Source organism: Acinonyx jubatus, chromosome E4, assembly GCF_027475565.1.
Source record: "Acinonyx jubatus isolate Ajub_Pintada_27869175 chromosome E4, VMU_Ajub_asm_v1.0, whole genome shotgun sequence".
Taxonomy (NCBI): domain Eukaryota; kingdom Metazoa; phylum Chordata; class Mammalia; order Carnivora; family Felidae; genus Acinonyx; species Acinonyx jubatus.
Window position 1 is genome coordinate 7,261,848 of NC_069395.1, and position 19,677 is coordinate 7,281,524.

The window sequence follows — 19,677 nt, forward strand, 5'->3', positions numbered from 1 at the left end:
ATCACTCTAACAGATGGAAACTCATTTCGTCAACAATTTAGAGAATTTGGAAAGATTATGGGTCATCTGTGTGATTTGTTTCCATCTGTCCTCAGTGTGGGGTTATCATATTCTTAGAAGAGTGCCAGAGGACCACCAGACAATTAGAACTTAAGCTCCAGCTACACTGAGTGTATATGTAAGTGCTTCCTTGCACAAATCACGTTAAGCTTATACTTCCTCAACATCACACACTCTCCAGAGCTTACACACGTATTTGCTAACACACACAGAAACATACAGTTTTGCTTGGCTGATTTCTCATTTTTTAAGCCACAGCTCAAACATCTGTTGGTTTTACGAAGCCCCGGGGACACTCCTCCCCAGCCGTTACCCACGTCGGGTTTGGGTGTCATTGTATCTAGTCCTGTAGCAGGTTGCTCTGCGGTCTTCCGTGCATGTGTCTGACTCTTCAAGGAGCTAGTTAAGTCCGAAGTGTAACTTCGTCTTCTTGGGTATTGTTCCTGGCACTTAGCACAGTGCCTGCCTGTGGTAGGAACTTGGCATTTATGTGTGAACAAGAAAGTTTCTAGTTCACTCATCACGAATGCCTGTTCTCTCTTAAATTTCTTATTTCTGATGGTGAAAGATGAGGGGTAAGCATTCTGTGGTGTGAACCGGTAGATGTTTTTTTAAACACATCGCTGTTTATATTGAAAAGCACTAATACAAAATTTGCTTTAACAGAAATCTTCTGTGGACAAAATGCACCAGTTGAATACTGCACACCAGGAGGCATTGATGAAACTGGAGAGACTTGAGTAAGTTGGAGATTTACGAATAAGTACGGTTTCGGGACGCAGAGTGAATCGCGGGTAGGACTTTGCAGTCCTGCGGTCCCCTTCAGGTCTCCCCCACTGCCCTCACTAAATAGCAGCCGGTCTAAGTTTACCTGTTCTAAAAAGAAAAACTAGCTTTCCTTCTTTCTAACTCTTCGTACCTAATATATTCTTTAACTTTATCCTTGTGGTTAGTGAAATTAGCCTGAGATGTGTAAAGCCGTGAACTTACCTCCTAAATTGTGTCCGGAGTTACTCGTGTAGGGGACTAACTGGACTCTGTTCCTTAAGGTCTGTTAATTCTGGGCAAGTTTTACTCCTTCAACAGAGCTTTGTTTTGCTTTGTTGGTCAGTGGGAGAGTCATTCAGGAGTTGTGATTTCTTGGCCAGGTACATAGACTTTGAGCAGAGGGATTTTTTTTTTATCCCTTCTGATTTCTTGACAGTTTTGAGTTGACCTGCTTCGGGGAGAACATTCCTCACCTGTCCGTGTGTAGATTTAGAGACAGCCGGAAGCTGTGAAGTCTAGGGGTAGGAGGCAGGTAGTAAAATTTAACAGGTAAATTTGGCGTGAGCCAAGGGAAAAGATGGGTAACAAACCAGGAGCAGGTGTTTCCAGCATGTGCAGCAGAACGGCCCTGTCCCTAACGAAGCCTGATACACAGATGTACAAACCAGGAGCCAAAGGATGAGAGAAAAATGGGCGAAGGTTGAAAACGGGATTTACGGAGGAATACGTGCAAATAGCCAGTTAAAAATATGTCAAGATTATTCAGCGCGCTAGCAGCCAGGGAAGTGATAGCAAAAAGCACAGTTCTAGACCGCGTCTCAAAACCGAAGTTGAGAGCCACGCGCAGGGCAGAGACCTTTACGTGGGCAAGTGCTGTTAGGAAGGACGGGCAGAGTAAAGGAGTGCGGGATCCAGGAGAGAGAGGGGAGGAGAGCAGCCAGGCAGGCACCGGCCCGAACAGAAAGGGATGTCCCGCCCCTCGTATCAGGAGCCGAGTTAGAAGGGGCGGGTATGAGTGCAGAGGAGTCCATCCATAGATTGGGTGGTGGGCGGCCGAAGGAGCCCATCTGATTTTTACTTTCCGTGTCGTAGAGGTCAGCTCATCTATTTCAAACCCCTGTCACATGAAAGGATGAGAATTCAGAAACATGAAAACAGATAGTTTTTTGTTTCTTGTTTTTCCATCTGAGTTATTTGAGGACAGGGACGGTTTTGGCCTTGCACAGTTAAGAACTTGGTATGTGTCATTTTAATCTATTTTGCTATGTTTAGTTCTGTTCCAGTCGAAGAACAAGCAGAGTTCAAGCAGCTTTCAGATGATATTCAGGAGCTGCAGCAATCGCTGAATCAAGAGTTTCGCCAGAAAACGGTATCAGCTGTGTTGACCGTAAAAATGAAACAATCCCTTAATCTTATCAGCAAAAATGGGTTTATGTGGGAAGAGCAGAGAGTTGCAACTTGGTACACGGTACACATCAGCTGAGCACGAGCTGAGGGCTAGTCCGACAAGGAGAGCGATGTTACTTTATGGAGAAGGAGGGGGTTGGGAGGGGCGACTTTGAAAGAAAGTCCACGGAGGAAAAGCAGAAGTTGAGGCTGCTGGTGGCTTCTCCTTGGCTGAGTGGCGAGGTGGTTGGGGGAGTTGATTCCCAGTGGAGATGCCATGAACCTCCTGCCAGCATTGGGCCTGCGGTTGCCGAGGCTTCCCGTAATTGACATGGAATGGTGCGGGGTGAGGGCTCCCCCTCCTGGCCTCCCGACTCCATGTGAGCGAGGTCTCGTTTTATTTTCACGGTTGTTAGCTTAAAATTTAAAAACACCGCTTTTTTTTTTTTTTTTTTTTTTTTTTTTTTTTGGTGGGTGTGGAGGGGTAAGGGCATGTTACTTCCAGTTGCTAAAGACACAGGGTACATTGCTGTGCCCACTTGTGCCCCTTAGAATGGATGTATGCTTCTGTTGACCATGAGTTATTTATTCGTGTTGTCAGGGTTATACGCTGTCTCGTTGACTAGGGTTTTTTAGGATTTCCCTTTCTACTCCCGCTGTTCCCAAACTGTCCCATGGCACCCTGGACACCACAGCAAACCCGCAGGGGTGCTTCAGGATATTTTAAAATTTCAAGGGAAACAGTGATAATCTGCATCTGCCATACCCTGCTTGAACCACCAGTTCAAGATAGTCCACAGTTCCAACAACTCACATTACCTTCCTTTCGTATCTTTGTGAACCTGGGTTTTGACATTGGCTGTGCTAAAAAACCAGGACTACGTGAAAAAATCTCAGAACAGGAAATGAGAATGTCCGAGTCCAATCTGATTCCAAGATGTGTGCATTTGTGCGGTGTGCGACAGGTACACACATCCCATTTGGGAGTAGTTGTGGTTATTTGAGAATAAAATAAACATCTTTTTCTTTCAATTTGTATATATTGCTTTTTCAAAGGGCTACTGAGTTGTTAGGACATAAGTACTTATGCACTTATTTGGACTTGACTGCTTAGCAGAGGAGCTGTTAGATATTTGTTTTGGAGCACTGGTATCACAAATAGATAAGTTTGAGGATATATATTATGGTCTCATCCATTTAACTCCTTTCTTACCTTTACGTTAGTGGCAAATTTAAATCTATTTTGAATCATTAGAGAAGAGTTGTTTGCTTTTTTCCCTAGATAGTGCTACAAGACGGAAATTCCCAAAAGAAGTCAGAGATTTCAGAGAAAACCAAGCGTTTGGTAAGCTCCTTTTCATATAACTAGCCCTGAAGGTTTGCCTGTGTTGTGTGAGGAATGTTTGAACTGTGTGTGTTGTTACGGTCACGTGTTTCTCCCTTTTTCCTTAAACTGAAACTAATTGAACTTTTCTCAATTTAAATTCAATAGCTGACTACTGTCAAAAAACGGAAACACAGAAATGTGTGAGGAAAGCGAAAATCACCTGAAAGCTCCCGCACAGTCTGAGATGTGTCCCAGATGACGCTTGTCTCTGCGGACAAGCACGTGTGATTGTACACGGGGGATGTTCATGGGGAATGCTAGACCCTTCACGCCTCACACCTGCCTGCTTTCACGTAACAAAAGAGTGTAGAGAGTTAGCACGTCACCGTCGATCCTCATCATCTTAATGGCTACCCATGGTTGTGCGTTGGGCTAACGTAGATACTTCTAGTGTCCTGTTGATAGACGTCCTCTGGCTTCTAATTTTTCTGCGATTGGACAGCAGCGTGTACGTGCTACACACGTACGGGCGTCGATATTTGTGCACCTGCTGCCCTTCATCTTAGAATAAATTCCCACATGTAGGATTTCTGGGTGAAGGGGAACACACGTGTAAAATCGACCCACCGAGGGGCCCCTGGGTGGCTCAGTCGCTTGAGCCTCTGACTCTTGGTTTTGGCTCAGGTCGTGATCTCACGGTTTGTGAGTTTGAGCTCTGCGTCGGGCTCTGTGCTGACCGTGCGTAGCTTGCTTGGGATTCTGTCTCTCCCTCTCTCCTTCCCCTTCCCCTGCTCACTCTCTCTGTCTGTCTCTCAAACATAAATAAATAAACTTGAAAAAGTATTTAAAATTGATCCACCTTGCTAAACTGACTTCTAAAAAGATATCAACTTGCATTCCTACTGATACAATATGAGTGTTCTTTTCCCTACAGTCTTGCCAAAAATGGATGTTTTTAGTTTGCTCTTTGTCACTTTTGTAGGAAAAAAAACACCTCATTTTAATTTTGATTTTTTTTGATGCTTAGTGATTTCGACATCTTGATTCAATCGTTTACTGTTGTTTCTTATTTTGTAAGCTGTGTTCCTTTCATTTCATTTCATTTTTTTTTAATTTATTTTTTTAATGTTCACTTATTTTTGAGAGAGACAGAACTCGAGAGGGGGAGGGGCAGAGAGAGAGGGAGACCCAGGATCCGAAGCAGGCTCCAGGCTCCGAGCTGTCTGTGGAGAGCCCAGCATGGGGCTTGAACTCATAAACCGTAAGATCATGACCTGAGCCAAAGCCAGACGCTCAACCAACTGAGCCACGTGGGCACCCTGCTTATTTCATTTTTTTTAAAGAAGATTTATGAGTTTGGGGTATTAACTATTTGTCTTTTAAATTCATCATTTTTTTCCCCATGAGAAGGCTTATGTTTTCAATGTGGTAAAACATACAGACATGGGCTTCATGGTTTGTGGCTTGAATTCTTTACGTAGAAAATACTGTCCCACTTCTCATTTGTTTAATCCCACATTGTCTCCTTGTACTTTTATGGCTTCCCTGTTAACACTGACACTTTAGATCCACCTGAAATTTACTTTGGTAGAACATGTTCCTTGTTTTTCTGTCACTCTTTTTATTAGCAAAGGCTTTTATCTGAGTAGTATTGGCTGTGGTTCAGTTTTATTATCCATTTCTTTCTGTCCCATTTAAAGCTACATTAAAATGAAATCATTTTGTACTTATAGTATCCAATCTAAGCTTTTTATAAAGGGAAAAAATGTGATGAAAGTCAGTGTCAATTGTAAGGAAAGTGATCACTAGTTTTGTGGAGCATGAAGGAGCAGACAGTGGGGCGGTTTGCTAAAATAACAGACACATTGTTTCAAACATTCAACTTTGGCCTCCCCGAGTTAGTTGGAAAAAAGGTGAGATCATTTGTGGTCCTTTTTAGTTAAAAAAAAGAAAACTTGTAGACAAGTTACACGAGCCATATAGTAGTACATTCCTGTTGTGAAATACTCAAATGGCATAATGTGTGTATCTTTATATATGCAGGGAGAGACCAGGGACATCGAGTGAGACACAAAGCCCCTCTTCTCTGGGCCCGCTTACCCTGCAGGCCACACCCTCCCGTCCTTTTCCCTGACATGGTGTGCACCTGTGTAGAGGCATATGGTTGTCTTGCTTTTTCATTATTCTGCTTTCGTAGAAACTGTTCTGTTTTGTGTTGTATGTTGATCTGTAATTGGTTCTTGCACTTAATATTTCTTGGAAACCTTTCTATATCGATTCATTGAGTCATAGAGTGTCTCAAAACAATGTAAATGTAATTTATCAGCTAATACTTTGGGAGGAAGTTCATGTGAATATTTTTCTTTTTATATAATTTTAGACTTGCAGAGATTTTTTTTTTTTTTAAATATTTATTTATTTTGAGAGAGAGCAAGAAAGAGCATGAACAGGGGAAGGGCAGAAAGAGAGGGAGAGAGGGAGAATCCCAAGCAGGCTCCGCGCTTGAACCTACGAACCGTGAGATCACGACCTGAGCCGAAATCAAGAGTCAGAGGTTCAACTGGCTGAGCCACCCAGGCGCCCTTACACTTACAGAGAAGTTTTCATAGCGTTTTCTGATGCCCTTCACCTCAGTTCCCTGGGTGGTTTGAAATTCGGGAGACTAAGGAAATTTGTTTTAATTCAGCAAGCATGTGTCGATCACCCCCTCAGTGCTAGTGCTTGGTGTGTGCTCTGGGAACACAAAAGAACTTTACACAACTCCAGGTCACCCAGCCAAAGTCAGCAACACATATGAAGTACATACGGATAGCGTCCCCTGAACAGTGATGGTGTTGTTTATAGAAGGACGTAAAGGCAGTGGGGGCAGGATTTCCAAGGATTAATGGAGCTCACAGGCGGCACAGGGCTGACGGTTTTCAGAAGGACCGTGCTGATCAGAGAGACATCGCTGGCACCTTCCGAGCCTAGGCCTGGCGTTAGCAGGTCGTAGGTAGAGCGGGGCCCTGGCGGAAGAGGACCCTGGCGAGGACGGGAGGGGTACACGGCGAAGGGCCTTGAATGTCCTGCTCAGGGGCTTGGTCGTCGGCCCACAAATGAATGGGAGCAAATATGCAGGCGAGTGACAGGGTCGTAGTTGTACAGCCGCCCCCGCCACGGCGAGCAGAGACCCCGTTCCTTTGTCCTTTTCCGTTGTCATAATGGTAAGTTACCAGTTTTATTACTGTATCTAATATAGATATGTTTTCTCAACAGAATGAACTAAAATTGTCCGTAGTTTCTTTGAAAGAAGTGCAAGAGAGTTTGAAAACAAAAATTGTGGATTCTCCAGAGAAACTAAAGAATTATAAAGAAAAAATGAAAGATACCGTCCAGAAACTTAAAAATTCCAGGGTGAATTTCCTTTTTATTTAAAAAATTTTAATGCTTTTCTCTATATGTATTTTTTCTTTTTAGCAACTCTTGCTTAATGGTGTGTTAGTTTGTGGTATCCAGTTTATCTACACTTCTTTTTTTCTTAAGCTTCTTGCCCTTGTCTCTAAGATACAGCTCTTCTCTAAAGCAGGTGTAGGGAAAGGAAGTACACTTTTAAGACATTTGTTCAATTATACAACAAAGTTTTGAGACCTTGTCCTGGATGATCAAAATAGAAATTCTTTGTCCTTGTGAGACCTGCTTACTTTGTATGATGGAGAAAGGTATTAAGTTTATAATCAATTACATAATTACAGATTATAATATGTATTATGAAAATGCGTAGGGTGTGCGTGTGTTGGGGTAGGAAGTACATGGGAAATCCCTGTACCTGCTGCTCAGTTTTACTGTGAACCTAAAAGTGTTCTAAAAATACTTTTTAAAAAGTGCCAAAAAGAGAAACAAACAAAATAATATGGGGTTCTTTGAAATAATGCAATGATGGTGGTCTAATTTAATATTTTGGAACTCTGGGAGCAGAGGGGGAAGGAAGTAGAAATTTGATGTTGACGTCTGAAGGATAAACAATGTTTATCCTACTAAATGCATGGAAGAGCATCTGAGGAGTGGGAACAGCATTTGCAAATTCTTTGAGGTAGAAGGGAGCAAGGTATACTCAAAGAATAACACCTTAAATGTAAGAAGGGGAATGGCATGAGGTGATGATAGAAAAACTGGCACCAGGCAGATTTTTCAGGGTGCTGGATTTTACTGTGGGAGTGGGGCATACCACTGACTAGTTTAAAAGGGGGATGTTGGAACATGATATAATTTATGTTTAAAAAGATGATGGGTCACTGTGGGAGATGGATGGAGGTGGACAGGGACAGAAGTAGAAGTGGGTGGACAATTTAGCATCCTTTGTGAGGCAGGGTTTTTAAACTCCATTAAAGGAACATTTCTGGTTTATCTCTGAATTCGTTATTCCAGCCATTCCTGATCATTAAGATCCTGTTACAGGAGTAGACAGCAGAACGGAAATGAAAGCCAACAAATAGATCTGAGTATTTAAGAGAAAAGTGTAGTTTATTTAGTAAACAGTTCTGGCTCAGTTGGCCATTCATTTACAAGAAGAGGGAGCTGGGTCTACACCTTGTGCCACTTACAAAAGTAAATTCTATGTGGATTAAAACTTAATTTTAGAAATTTTAGGAGAACATTTGTATAATCTTGAACTGGGCTAGATTTTTTTTTTTTTTTTAAATTAAGATAGGAAATCCAAATCTGTAGAGAAAAGAAGACCTATGGAACATGTTTATAGTGCATGAGAGGTAAAGAGGTTATATCTATGACACTCAGAGATGCAAAAGTATTTACAAATTGGGAAGAAAAAGACAGCAGAAAAGTGAGCAGTCATCTGATGAAGCGGTTCACTGAGGACAAAGTCCAGTTGGCCAATTAGGTGGGCGGGGACGGGGACGGGCCCCTGGGAGAAGGAAAGGAAGCCTGTTGTTCCAGGGGTTGTAGTAAACATGCTCATTTTCTAATTTCAGGAGACGAATTAATCTTTTAAAAAGAATCTGCTGTAGCAACGGTTATTAGAAAGATGAACAGGAAGATTATCATTGGTAATACGATTGCCCAGGAGTAGTTAGGAGTAGTCTGAATATTAGCAGACACGAACTCTTTTAAACTCACCATGAATAACCTTTGGAAGGTACTTGGGCGAGTGATTCAGTACAATTGTGGCAGTTCTCTGTTGTGCAAGGATATCTGGCAATTAGGAAGCATAATTGTATGTGCTTAGACACGTGTCGGTAATGGTGCTTTCTCCCTGACCCAGAAACTTAATTGTTCTCTGCTCTTAAGCTTTCAGTGTTAAGTGCAGAAATTATTTAAGAGCAAACACAGTGCTGCAGTTTCATAAAGGAGACTATCACGCTGGCTTTTATGTGTTTTGTTTTCTCTCTCAAAGCAAGAAGTGATGGAAAGATACGAAATCTACAGAGACTCAGTGGAGTGCTTGCCTTCATGTCAGCTGGAGGTACAGTTATATCAGAAGAAAATACAGGACCTTGCGGATAATAGGGAAAAGTTAACCAACATCTTAAAGGAGGTTTGTATTATGTAGCATTTTAATGCTTTTATTATGTAATGGTTTACTATAGCTGCTTGGATTTGCTTTTACTTTTTGTTACTATTTTCCTAAAGAAAAGCAAGGTCATTCTAGAGAATAATAGATGTGGCAGTGTATGCTGGGCAACGAAACATTCTTCTTCTTGTTTTGTTTTTAAATACTTACCTTATTTTATTTTTGAGAGAGAGAGAGAAAGAGAGAACGAGTCGGGGAGGGGCAGAGAGAGGGAGACAGAGAATCCCAAGCAGATTCTGAGCTGTCAGCACAGAGCCTAACATGGGGCTCGATCTCCCGCACCGTGAGATCATGATCTGAGCCGAGATTGAGTTGGATGCTTACCCGACGGAGCCACCCAGGCGCCCCAAAAGTTTTCTTGTTGCACACAGTAGTGGGAAGGCCTATGTTAAACTCTCAGATGAGATGAATAATAAATTAAGTAACATGGCATATCGCCATGTGTATTTTGGGGAAAAAAGTGATGGAATTTTAAACCTGTACTAACAGTTGCAAATGCGCCATCCCTGGGGTCTATAAGGAGATTTAGGTTTACAATGTAGGCCCTGCTCTGGGGCTCCAGAGGTATACTAATGTTACTTAAGTTTCTCGGGCTGGAAGCTTGAAAATCCTTTTTCACGTCTTCACTCTATCATAGTAATCCAGACTGTCCCCAGGATCACTGACTTTGCATTTGACAAAGGACTTCTTCTTTGAGGGAAGAGAGGGGTAGAAGGTGAGGTTGCCTGGGGTAATCTTTGCCAAGCACGTACTCCCTTATCTGCCGTCTGGAGTCAGCAAGAAAAGATTGAGGTGCACCTGCTGTAACAGTTCCTTGCACTTCCCCTTTCTCCTTGTTCCTCCTGCCTTAGCTCAGGCCCAGCGCCCTCGGCACAGCCTCTCGGCCGGTCCTCCTAGCACACGGCTCTGTCCTCATCCTCACTGACGAGCGACCCCGTACGGACCCCTCGCCGGGTGTCCCGTCCTTTCCCAGGGTCCCCGGCGCCTTCCCGTGCCCTCCGGACGGTCCGGGTTTTTCTCATCTTCCAACTGTATCTTCGTAGAGCTCATCCAAGAAATAGACATTCCTCTTGTTTGTAAATCCTAATGGGTTGTATTGACTTTACGTCCTTGTGGTAAAACGCAGAGCCTGAACTTGGAGGACCAAATTGAGAGTGATGAGTCAGAACTGAAGAAACTGAAGACTGAAGAAAATTCCTTCAAAAGACTGATGATTGGGAAGAAGGAAAAACTTGCCACAGCACAATTCAAAATAAATAAGAAGCACGAGGACGTCAAGCAGTACAAACGCACGGTGATTGAGTATGGAGTCATTGTCACTTCAATGTGTTAGAGAAAATAAGCGGGGAAAGCTAGCATGCTGTCACCTCCCTAAGATTCCAAAGCTCCTGTAATCTCAAAAAGGGGTCCCGCCTTTGGGTGACCAGAGATGAATTCATTATGAATCTCCTAATGCTGTGTGTGGATGGAGAGATGTTGTAGGTCCTCGGTTTTTCCTTTTCCGTACATCACACTAGTGTTTGCTTTGCCTGGTTCTCCAGAAGGGCCTCTGGTATCTCTGCTCATTTCCGTGCCCTCTCGGAAGATGAACCGCCTGGCCCGTCTTACAGTCCAGCTGGGCTATGGCATTATAGCATCCATGTTTTGTTTTGAGAAAAGGTTGCCCCCGTTTTTTAATCTAGTAAGAATTAATACTTCAGTAAGCATGTTATTGTTGTTAGCCAGTGTGCTTCCAGTCAGTTCCCTTTTGTTTGTTTGTTTGTTTATTTAATATTTATTTATTTTTGAGAGCAAGAGAGACAGAGTGTGAGCCAGGGAGGGGCAGAGAGAGACGGAGACGCAGAATCCGAAGCAGGCTCCAGGCTCCGAGCTGCCAGCATAGAGCCCGACACGGGGCCCCAACCCATGAACCACGAGATCATGACCTGAGCCCAAGGCAGACACTTAACTGACTCAGCCACCCAGGTGCCCAGAGACTGTATTTTTAGAGTACGCACCGCACGTATGCCCATAAGATCCATGTTTCAGCCTGTATATGGTGAAGATTTCCTTTGTTCTTCCTCATGCGGATGAAGAAAAAGGGCAGAACCGGTGGATTTTGTATTTGTGGCCAATCCGCCTTGCAGAAAAGTTGTACTGATTCACATCCCCACCCGTAGTACAGGAGTGAAGACACCTGGGGGAGTGTAACTTCAAGTCTCCGCTTTGAATAATAGCCGTCGGGGGCTGCACCACACGGAGTTTGCATCCATTTGCTTTTATGTCTTGAGAAGGGGTTTAGGTTTGTCAAACAAATCGATGCGATCACTTCGGAGTCAGTATTAGAGTTAATGTTTTCCTTTTCTGATGCTTGAGTGGAATTAAAATTTAGCTGTCTCTGTTTTCCTTTAGAGATTGCAATAAAGTTCAAGAAAAAAGAGGAGCTGTCTATGAGCGAGTAACCACAATTAACCAAGAAATCCAGAAGATTAAATTGGGAATTCAGCAACTGAAAGATGCCACCGAAAGGGAGAGACTGAAGTCCCAGGTGAGTGTGTGTTCACAAGTGAATTTCACATCGTCTACCAGCTCACAGTGGCGGTTCCGTCACCCTCATCGTCAGGGTCTGTCCGTTCGCTGAAGCAGAACTTGACCTCCTACGTCCTTGGGTTCTGTCTCCATTTACCTGTGTGTGTTTTTCTGTCTCCTTCATACCTTTTCTTCACTGGTCTTTCCCCCTGGCCTGACTGCAGTAAGAGCAGGTGCTCCCGAAAGGCTCTGACCGTTTTTTGATAAGTAAACTTGCATAATGATTGTAAGTAATGTCCTCTAAAAAGTTTCTCTCCAAATGATTTATCATCAGTGTTCAGTGTGTTTGAGTTGTTACGTGAAATGAAATAGCTTAGGTTAGTCCCTGTGTGAGGAGACTTTTAATGGTATCTTTATCACAATTCCTGAAAGTAAGTTACTGGTTTTATTCTTTGCTTGTTTCAGTGTATTTATTTTATTTCGTACATAGTTCCAAGTTTAATGAGGACAGACATCTTGACTTCCACGTTTGTGTCTTCCAAAACGTCGGTGTGGTGCCAAACATAAAGTGTTTACCTTCTGTCCTTTTCTTAACTGCTGATGTCTCAAAGAAGTAATCTATTCTGATGTGTTTATTAGAGCTCATTATCTCTTAATCTTTTTTTTTTTAATGTTTTTTTTTTTTTTTTTATTTTTGAGAGAGAAAGAGCACAAGCAGGGGAGGGGCAGAGAGAGAAGGAGACACAGAATCCGAGGCAGGCTCCAGGCTCCGAGCTGTCAGCAGAGACCCCGACGTGGGGCTTCAACTCGTGAACCGCGAGATCATGACCTGAGCTGAAGTCGGATGCTCAACCGACTGAGCCACCCAGGAGCCCCTCATCTTCTCTTCACTTTTGAAGTTTGACCTATATGCTCAAGACTGGCCCAAACTGCTACCAGAAATCACTGAAAACAGCCCTTTGTAAAATCCCATGACCTCTTTTTTTTTTTTTTTTTTTTTTCTTACTCTTCTTCACCTTACCTTCTTCACCTTACCTTCACCTTATATTGCCATATTGGATCAAGGTTTCCTAAAACCTGATACCTGAAAAATGTTTAAATACTTGCTGTCACTACCTTCCACCATCCACATCCAGTTTGCAAGGACACAGAATGCTAAAAGCCACTGCAGACACGCCCCTCACCTGTTCTCGGGACTGTTCTGTCCTTGAAAGAGGTTGTTGCACGGCCACTTGTAGGTGTGCATGTGCATACACTGAAGGCTGTCTTGAGGCCACTGCGGAGGGAAGGAAGCAAGAAAGGAAAGGAAAAGGGCTGTGTTTCCCTGTGCCTGTCTGCCCAGTGCGCTGCCCTGACTTTTTCTGCCCTTCCCTTTTCTTTCTACATTTCAACGGCTTCTCTTTTTCCTGCCTCTTACCTGGATATGCACCAAGACTCAGCCTTTGTCCCTCTGTTTATCTCTAAAATGTGGCTAACAAAGATCTTAGAGGAGATCCTTAATCCTCCTTCTTAACCAAATGACTCAATCAATTCATATTTACTTGTTATCACAGGGTCAAGCACAGTTAGTGAAGCAGTTACTGTGGGAGGACTTCCTGCCCCTCAGCCCTGCTTGCCTTATGTTACTGTGTGCAACGCAGAGATGTCTGGCCAGTAACATTTCAAGTTTCTCGACAGCAGCAATCATGTATTTTTTATCATTGTACATGAAACCGTGCCTAGGCGGGTGCCTTCTATGTAGTGTGCTTTTCATAAATATTTGTAAACTTGGATGGTCCTCTAGCATGAAATTGCTAAAACTGGCTCTGCATTAGAATTCAAAGAGGAATTGCAAAATAAACACAACCCCTCGCCCAGATGTCCTGAATTAGAATCCTCAGCAACGGGGTCCACAGGCTGGAATTTTTTATTGTGGCTTTTGAGAACCACTGATAGGTTCCGCTTCATTGTTTTCAGTATCACAGAGCCCATAACCACCCAAGCTGTTTTACCAGGACAGCTTTGGTTGTTAAAATGTTACTTGTCGTTTTTAGTGTAGAATATAATTTCTGTAGTCTAGTGAACCAAGATCTCTCTGGAACAAATCTGTATCCTCCTCTGCTTAATATCGCTGCAGACATTTGAGGATAATGGTCATGGGTTCCTTCAGCCTTCTCGTCTGGGTTAATGAGTCCCAGTTCTCCAGCCACTCTTTATGTAGCTTAATTTTCAGATTCGTTACTATCCTGTTTGCTGTCTCTCCCCCCCACTCCGCCCCGTTTCCTGCTTGTCCTTATTCTGTTTAAAATGTAGGACCTGGTTCTAAACATAGCCTTCCAAATAATGGTGTGGCCAGCCCCCGAGCACGAGCACAGCGCTCCTGTTAATGAAGTGTGATCCTGGCTTGGATTTTTAGAGCAACAGCTTGCCCTTGGCTCATATTGAGCTGCTGATCAATTGAATGACCCCTATCGTTTCCACATGTAGTTCTGCCTAGTTAAAATGTCTCCCCGTACTTTAATGCAGCCATTTCTTGGAACTTTTAATTTAGAATTTTATTACTATTTTTTCAAGGCTTCATTTATTTCCTTCAATGTGGATTTCAAAGGATCAGGGTCGTTTGAAATCTTTGTATCACTCACATTAACTGTTTCTCGTGGCTTAGCTGTCACCCGCACACTTGACCAACATGCCTTTTTCTCCAGAATGAGAATGTTGACTAGAATTGGGCCCTTTGCTGCGTTAAGTTTTTCTTCCTTCAGACTGGCAGAGAACCTCTGATCAAAACTTCGGAGATGGTTGTTGAAGGTGCCTGGTGGTTCTAACCTTTACCCAGTCTGCACTGTGATAACCGTTGGTTCTGAACAGGATGGGTCGTCTAAATCCTTGGTGAATCACGATGCATTTTGCCAAAGAGCTCCTTTTAGCTTCTTTCATAAGCACCCTCCGTGGAAAGGAAAAGATGCACTGCGGTTGCCCAGTTATGCTGTGTGCGATTCTCTGGGACCCTGATGATCTTCACATTCCTTTTTTCCTTCAGTATCCTTTCCCAGAGATACCTACCTCTTCTGCTTCCAGTTACCACCTTTATTTGGACGGGTTTTCTCACAGGCTTCCTGTTCTGTCCAGTGACCTCAACTGTGCTCTTTTTCGTAACTGCCTGCTGGATATTTTCCGTGGGCTTGCCCACCTCGACAAAAATAACATTTTCAGAGTGACATCCAGATGACACCCAGCATCTTCCAGCAGCCTTCCTCCTCCTCACTTTTTCTTTCCCCTCTGCCCTTTCTCTCTTTCCCTTTTACTCCATTTCTTCCCAATGTCTTCATATGATGGCATCATCACTTGCTATCACAAAGAGTTGAAACTTTGGACTTTGTTTAGATAATCCTGGTGTCCAGTCACCAAGTTAATGTTAGGATTTTTTAAAAGTCAGTAGCACTGTTCATAACCACCCTTTTCTGTCCCGAAATTCTGTGATGCTCGTGGATTGTACCAAAAACTTGCTAAGTTTCTTCCTTGACTTATGATTCTCTACGTCAGATCTGCCCTAAGTGCTGCCAGATTCATCCTGCTGAATATCACTGTTGTTACACTTCCCTGGTGAAAACAGGAGCTCCCTGTTTTTTCTGTACTTTATTCATCCAGGCACTTGTTCTCCAAATGGCCTGTGCACCTGCTGGGTGCCAGGTGCTACACCTGTCTTGGAATAAGTTGTGACTAAGGAAGGCATGATCCCTGCCTTCTAGGACTTTTATTTTAAATGTCTGTGTATTTTTGAGAGAGAGAGAGAGCAAGCGTGCGTGCGTGCGTGCACGAGCAGAGGAGAGGCAGAGAGATGGAGACGGGGGATCCAAAGTGGGCCCTGCACTGACAGCACAGAGCCTGACGCGGGGCCCCAGCTCGCAAACTGCGAGATCGTGACCTGAGCCGAAGTTGGATACTTGCCCAACTGAGCCACCCAGGTGCCCCTGGATACAGAATTTAATTGGAAACTAAAACTGCATTTGTTTGGGCTGTGATTTCTTGTCATTAACGTCCTGTGAGGGCCATGAGGGTCGGCTTGCTTCTGTTGCTGTGCCCTGGAAGGGGCTTTGATGCATCACTCATTTATGGTGGCTCCATCTGTGGGCTTTGGTTCCTCCGTGAGAGTCTGTCTGTTCTCAGAAGGAAGGGGTTTGGGGGTGTTGAAGCGGTGGGTTCAGATAGTTAGATTGTGTGTCTTTATTTAAACACTTAGTTTTAATAGTTTCTCACGAGTACTGCCTTACTACCAAATTTATTCAGCTTCCTTTTTAGTAAGAATAAATGTACATTCCTATGGAACTGGGAAGGTAAATTGATCTATGGCTGCTGAATGTGCTGAGTTTTTTAGAATGGTGTTTACACAAGCTAGCAACTAATTCACCTTGTTTTTCCTTTAAGACTTAAGAAATAAAGCTTTCAAAAATGTTTGATTTATTTTCTTAATGATTCACATCCCATAGTTGTAGTAATTTGATGCCCAATCAGATCTTAGAAATCTAAATAAGACTCTTCTATTTTTGTATTAGGATTTAATAACTATCTGTGTTTGGATTTGGGGAAGTGTTTAGCCTTAAGCATCTGTTTATATTCACGGAATCTTGAGCAGGAGTGCTCACACTTGCATAGATGTCAGAGTCTGGAAATAGTTTTGTTCTTTTTGGAAACACTGTGAACTGCAATATATTAAATTATAACCTATATAGTTTGTTCAAAAACAGGTAGTATCTACACTAAAATTTAAGCTTAGGTAAGTAGTGGGGCACCTGGGTGGCTCAGTTGGCTAAGCATGTGACTCTCCATAGCGGCTCAGGTGGTGATCTCAGGGTCCTGGGATTGAGCCCCGTGTCGAGCTCCACGGTCCACGGTCCTTGCTTAGTGCAGAGCCTGCTTGGGATTCTCTCTCTCCCTCTGTCTCTGCTCCTCCATCGCTCGCACGTGCACTCTCTCTGTTTCTCTTAAAACAAATAAACGTTTTAAAACAAACAAAAAACCCCTAAGGTCAGTAGTAGACAAAGTATAGGTTTAAGAAAAAGTTAATGGGAGGGACGATTAAAATTAAGAACATTATCCCCGTCACACCCATTTACTGCTTTTTCTTCCCATCGGAAAAGGACTGCTGTCTGCTATTTTATTTCAGTGATGAAACTGTAAACTTTCAGAATGCCACTTTTTCTTGTACCGAGGTTTGAGAATTGTTTTGTTCAAGAAGAAGGAATAATATGAAGGTCAAAATCATACTATGTAAAGTACGAGAGAGAAGAGAATGCATGGAGGCCAACTGGCTTCTTTTATTTTATTCCATCTATAAAAATTGTTGTCTCGTGGTTTTCTAAATTCTTAGCCCATCCCCATATGTTTCTATGAGAACTCATTATTGCTTATTAGAATTACCTGATGGCTTTATTAAAGCGGCTCTACCATGTATTTTCCAGTCCTCCCGATTACTTCTTAGACCTGCGTACACAGCTTTTTAGTGGTGATCGGGGCCAGATGCACAGGGTGTAGTGGTATATACAGTTAGTAACCCAGGTACTTGCCTGGTACAGATGAAAAGCTCCAAAGTAGGAACTCTTCCTTGACAATTAGAAATACGTTCTTGACATCGTGGAATCCAAGGCATTGTTGTGCACATCTCTGCTTTCTTCTGAGTAGCGGACTTTTTCGATGTGTCTGCCCGGCTTGCAGAAGGAATTTTTAAAACGAGTCGGTACATGCGTGCGTGTGTGTGCACGTACGATCGTTGGGGCTTTAAGATATGACTAATGCATATTAACGAGATGGTGAGAGTTCTTGCCACTCATTCTCAGGTTAGCTTGATGCATGGGATAATCCTCACTCCAGCTCATTTTCCGCCTAGGAAATCTTTCTGAGTTTGAAAGCTGCTTTGGAGAAGTACCATGAAGGCATTGAAAAGGCAGCAGAGGACTGTGGTGCTAAAATCGAGGAGAAAACGGCTGAACTGAAGAAGAACATGTTCAGAACGTCGGCTTGATTAATGCAGGCACTTGTCTTTCCGCAAGCAGCTAGCTGCCTGCCTTTTACACTGGGAAAGAGGACAGTTCGGTTGAAGTTCTTGGAAGTATCGGAAGCAGCACGTAATGTTGGCTCAGCCGTTTTCACGGGCTCTTATAGGTTGTTATTTTGTAAGAGAATACGTGTAATGTAGACTTTCATTAACTTACAATTAAAATAACCTGTGCAGCTGTTCATGTGTCTCCTCTGCCCCTGGTTGTCAGTAGTTGGAATAAGACAAAAATGGGTGCACTGGAATGCAAAATCTTCCTGTTGCCTTCTGCTGCCTTTGCTTTGTTTGTGGACATCAGGAGGTGTGGTATCCCTGAGCAGCGTGGTCCGGGTCTTGTTCGCTGCTCATTTGGGCAACGCGCGTACATATTTCTGTTACTGCTCCGTGGGTCCCGAGAGACGGAACGGGTGAGCCAAGATTTGAACTGGGCTCTGTTTGGTACTGGAGTGCCGAACGTGTGTGCTGTACCACTTTCTAGCGTGATTACTTGTGAGAGAAGGTTTGAGTGTGGCGGTCCAGTTCTTCACTGATGCTTCACTTAAAAATAAACTGTCAGTTTTTCCACCAGCAAAAATGGGATTATTCAGTAATAGCAGAGAATTGCAGTTCAGGACGTGCGGGCAACGGCGGGACCACAGGAGGGAACGGCAAACGAGAGGAACACTGTCTCCGGAAAAGATGGATGTCGGGAGGGGTCGTTTGATCCCAGGTCCGTTGGAGAAAAGTGAGAGTTGAAGGCGATGATGGTTTCTCGTCCGCTGAGTTGCCAGCGTGGTCTCTTCCTGGTAGGAGATGCAGAGCTCATCGCTCCCTGTTGGATGACGATTCCTTACTGTGGACGATTCTTTTGTTGGGATCTGCAGCTGGCGTTCTTCCAGTGATCGATGTTGAGAGGTAGGGCTCCTCCTTCTAGCCTCCAGACCCCACTGTGGTGAGGTTTCCTTTTATTCATGTTCACGGCGTCACGACATCTTTATGAGGAAAATGAGGTAAAATGCGCCAAGCGCCTAGAAGCGTGCCATGGTAGATATCAATATGTATTCCATGTTAGCATCTGGAGTCATGGGAAGTCTGGGTATTTCTGTCTCTGTCAGAGATAATAAAATATTAGTGCAGGTAGAGACCAGCCTTTCAGTGAGAGGAAAAGCCCTGGAATGGAGGCCCTGGAAAAATCTAGGTGTCCAGTGGGGGATAGTTGGGCTAAGGCTGAACTATTGCACTGTTCCTTTCTTGCTTCTTTTTAAATAGTTAGAATTTTAAGCCTTTAAAAGGTCTGTTTATGAGGCTAGGTAACAGGTGTAAACATGACCATGTCTCTTTTTATTTTATTTTATTAAAAAAAATTTTTTTTTTTAACATTTATTTATTTTTGAGAGAGAGAGAGACAGCGTGGGAGCAGGGGAGGTGCAGAGAGGGAGACACAGAATCCGAAGCAGGTTCCAGGCTCTGAGTTGTCAGCCCAGAGCCTGACATGGGGTTTGAACTCAGGAACTGTGAGATCATGGCCTGAGCTGAAGTCGGACGCTTAACTGACTGGGCCACCCAGGCACCCCTAAACAATTTTTTTTTTTAATGTTTATTTATTATTGAGAGAGAGCACAAGTGGGGGAAGAGCAGAGAGAGAGGGAGACACAGAGTCCGAAGCAGGCTCCAGGCTCTGAGCTGTCAGCACAGAGCCCGATGTGGCACTAGAACCCATGAGCTGTGAGATCATGACCTGAGCCGAAGTCGGACACTCAACCCACTGAGCTACCCAGGCGCCCCTCTCTTTCTTTTTATATTTAAAAGTTTAACCCCCTGGACCTATCTCCACCTTTAAGCTGTTGTCCCCCACCCCTACCCCCAACCAAGATACCACCTTACACTTGTCAGAATGGCTAAAATAAAAAAGAGAGGGAAGAAGCGTTGGCAAGGGTATTGAGAAAAAGGAACACTCATGCACTGTTGGCGGGAATGTAAATTGGTGCAGCCACTGTGGAAAACGGTATGGAGGTTCCTCACAAAATTAAAAATAAAATAGAATATGTCGCA

General features: G+C 43.5%; 1 protein-coding gene across 4 annotated transcripts in view; it reads left to right on the top strand.

The window, feature by feature from the left end:
• NUF2 (NUF2 component of NDC80 kinetochore complex) overlaps positions 1–17,828 on the top strand; it is a 29,557-nt gene extending 11,729 nt beyond the window's left edge. For 3 of the 4 annotated variants that reach the window (XM_015061628.3, XM_053209176.1, XM_053209177.1), the window contains 8 exons: positions 727–800; positions 2,101–2,197; positions 3,497–3,559; positions 6,797–6,934; positions 8,931–9,071; positions 10,234–10,409; positions 11,499–11,634; positions 17,479–17,828. In XM_015061628.3, the coding sequence (XP_014917114.3) occupies positions 727–800; positions 2,101–2,197; positions 3,497–3,559; positions 6,797–6,934; positions 8,931–9,071; positions 10,234–10,409; positions 11,499–11,634; positions 17,479–17,613 (960 nt within the window). In that variant the 3' untranslated portion in view covers positions 17,614–17,828. The remainder of the gene's footprint in view (positions 1–726; positions 801–2,100; positions 2,198–3,496; positions 3,560–6,796; positions 6,935–8,930; positions 9,072–10,233; positions 10,410–11,498; positions 11,635–17,478) is intronic. The other variant, XR_008293049.1, reaches the window with a different exon arrangement.
• Positions 17,829–19,677: the final 1,849 nt, after the last annotated feature.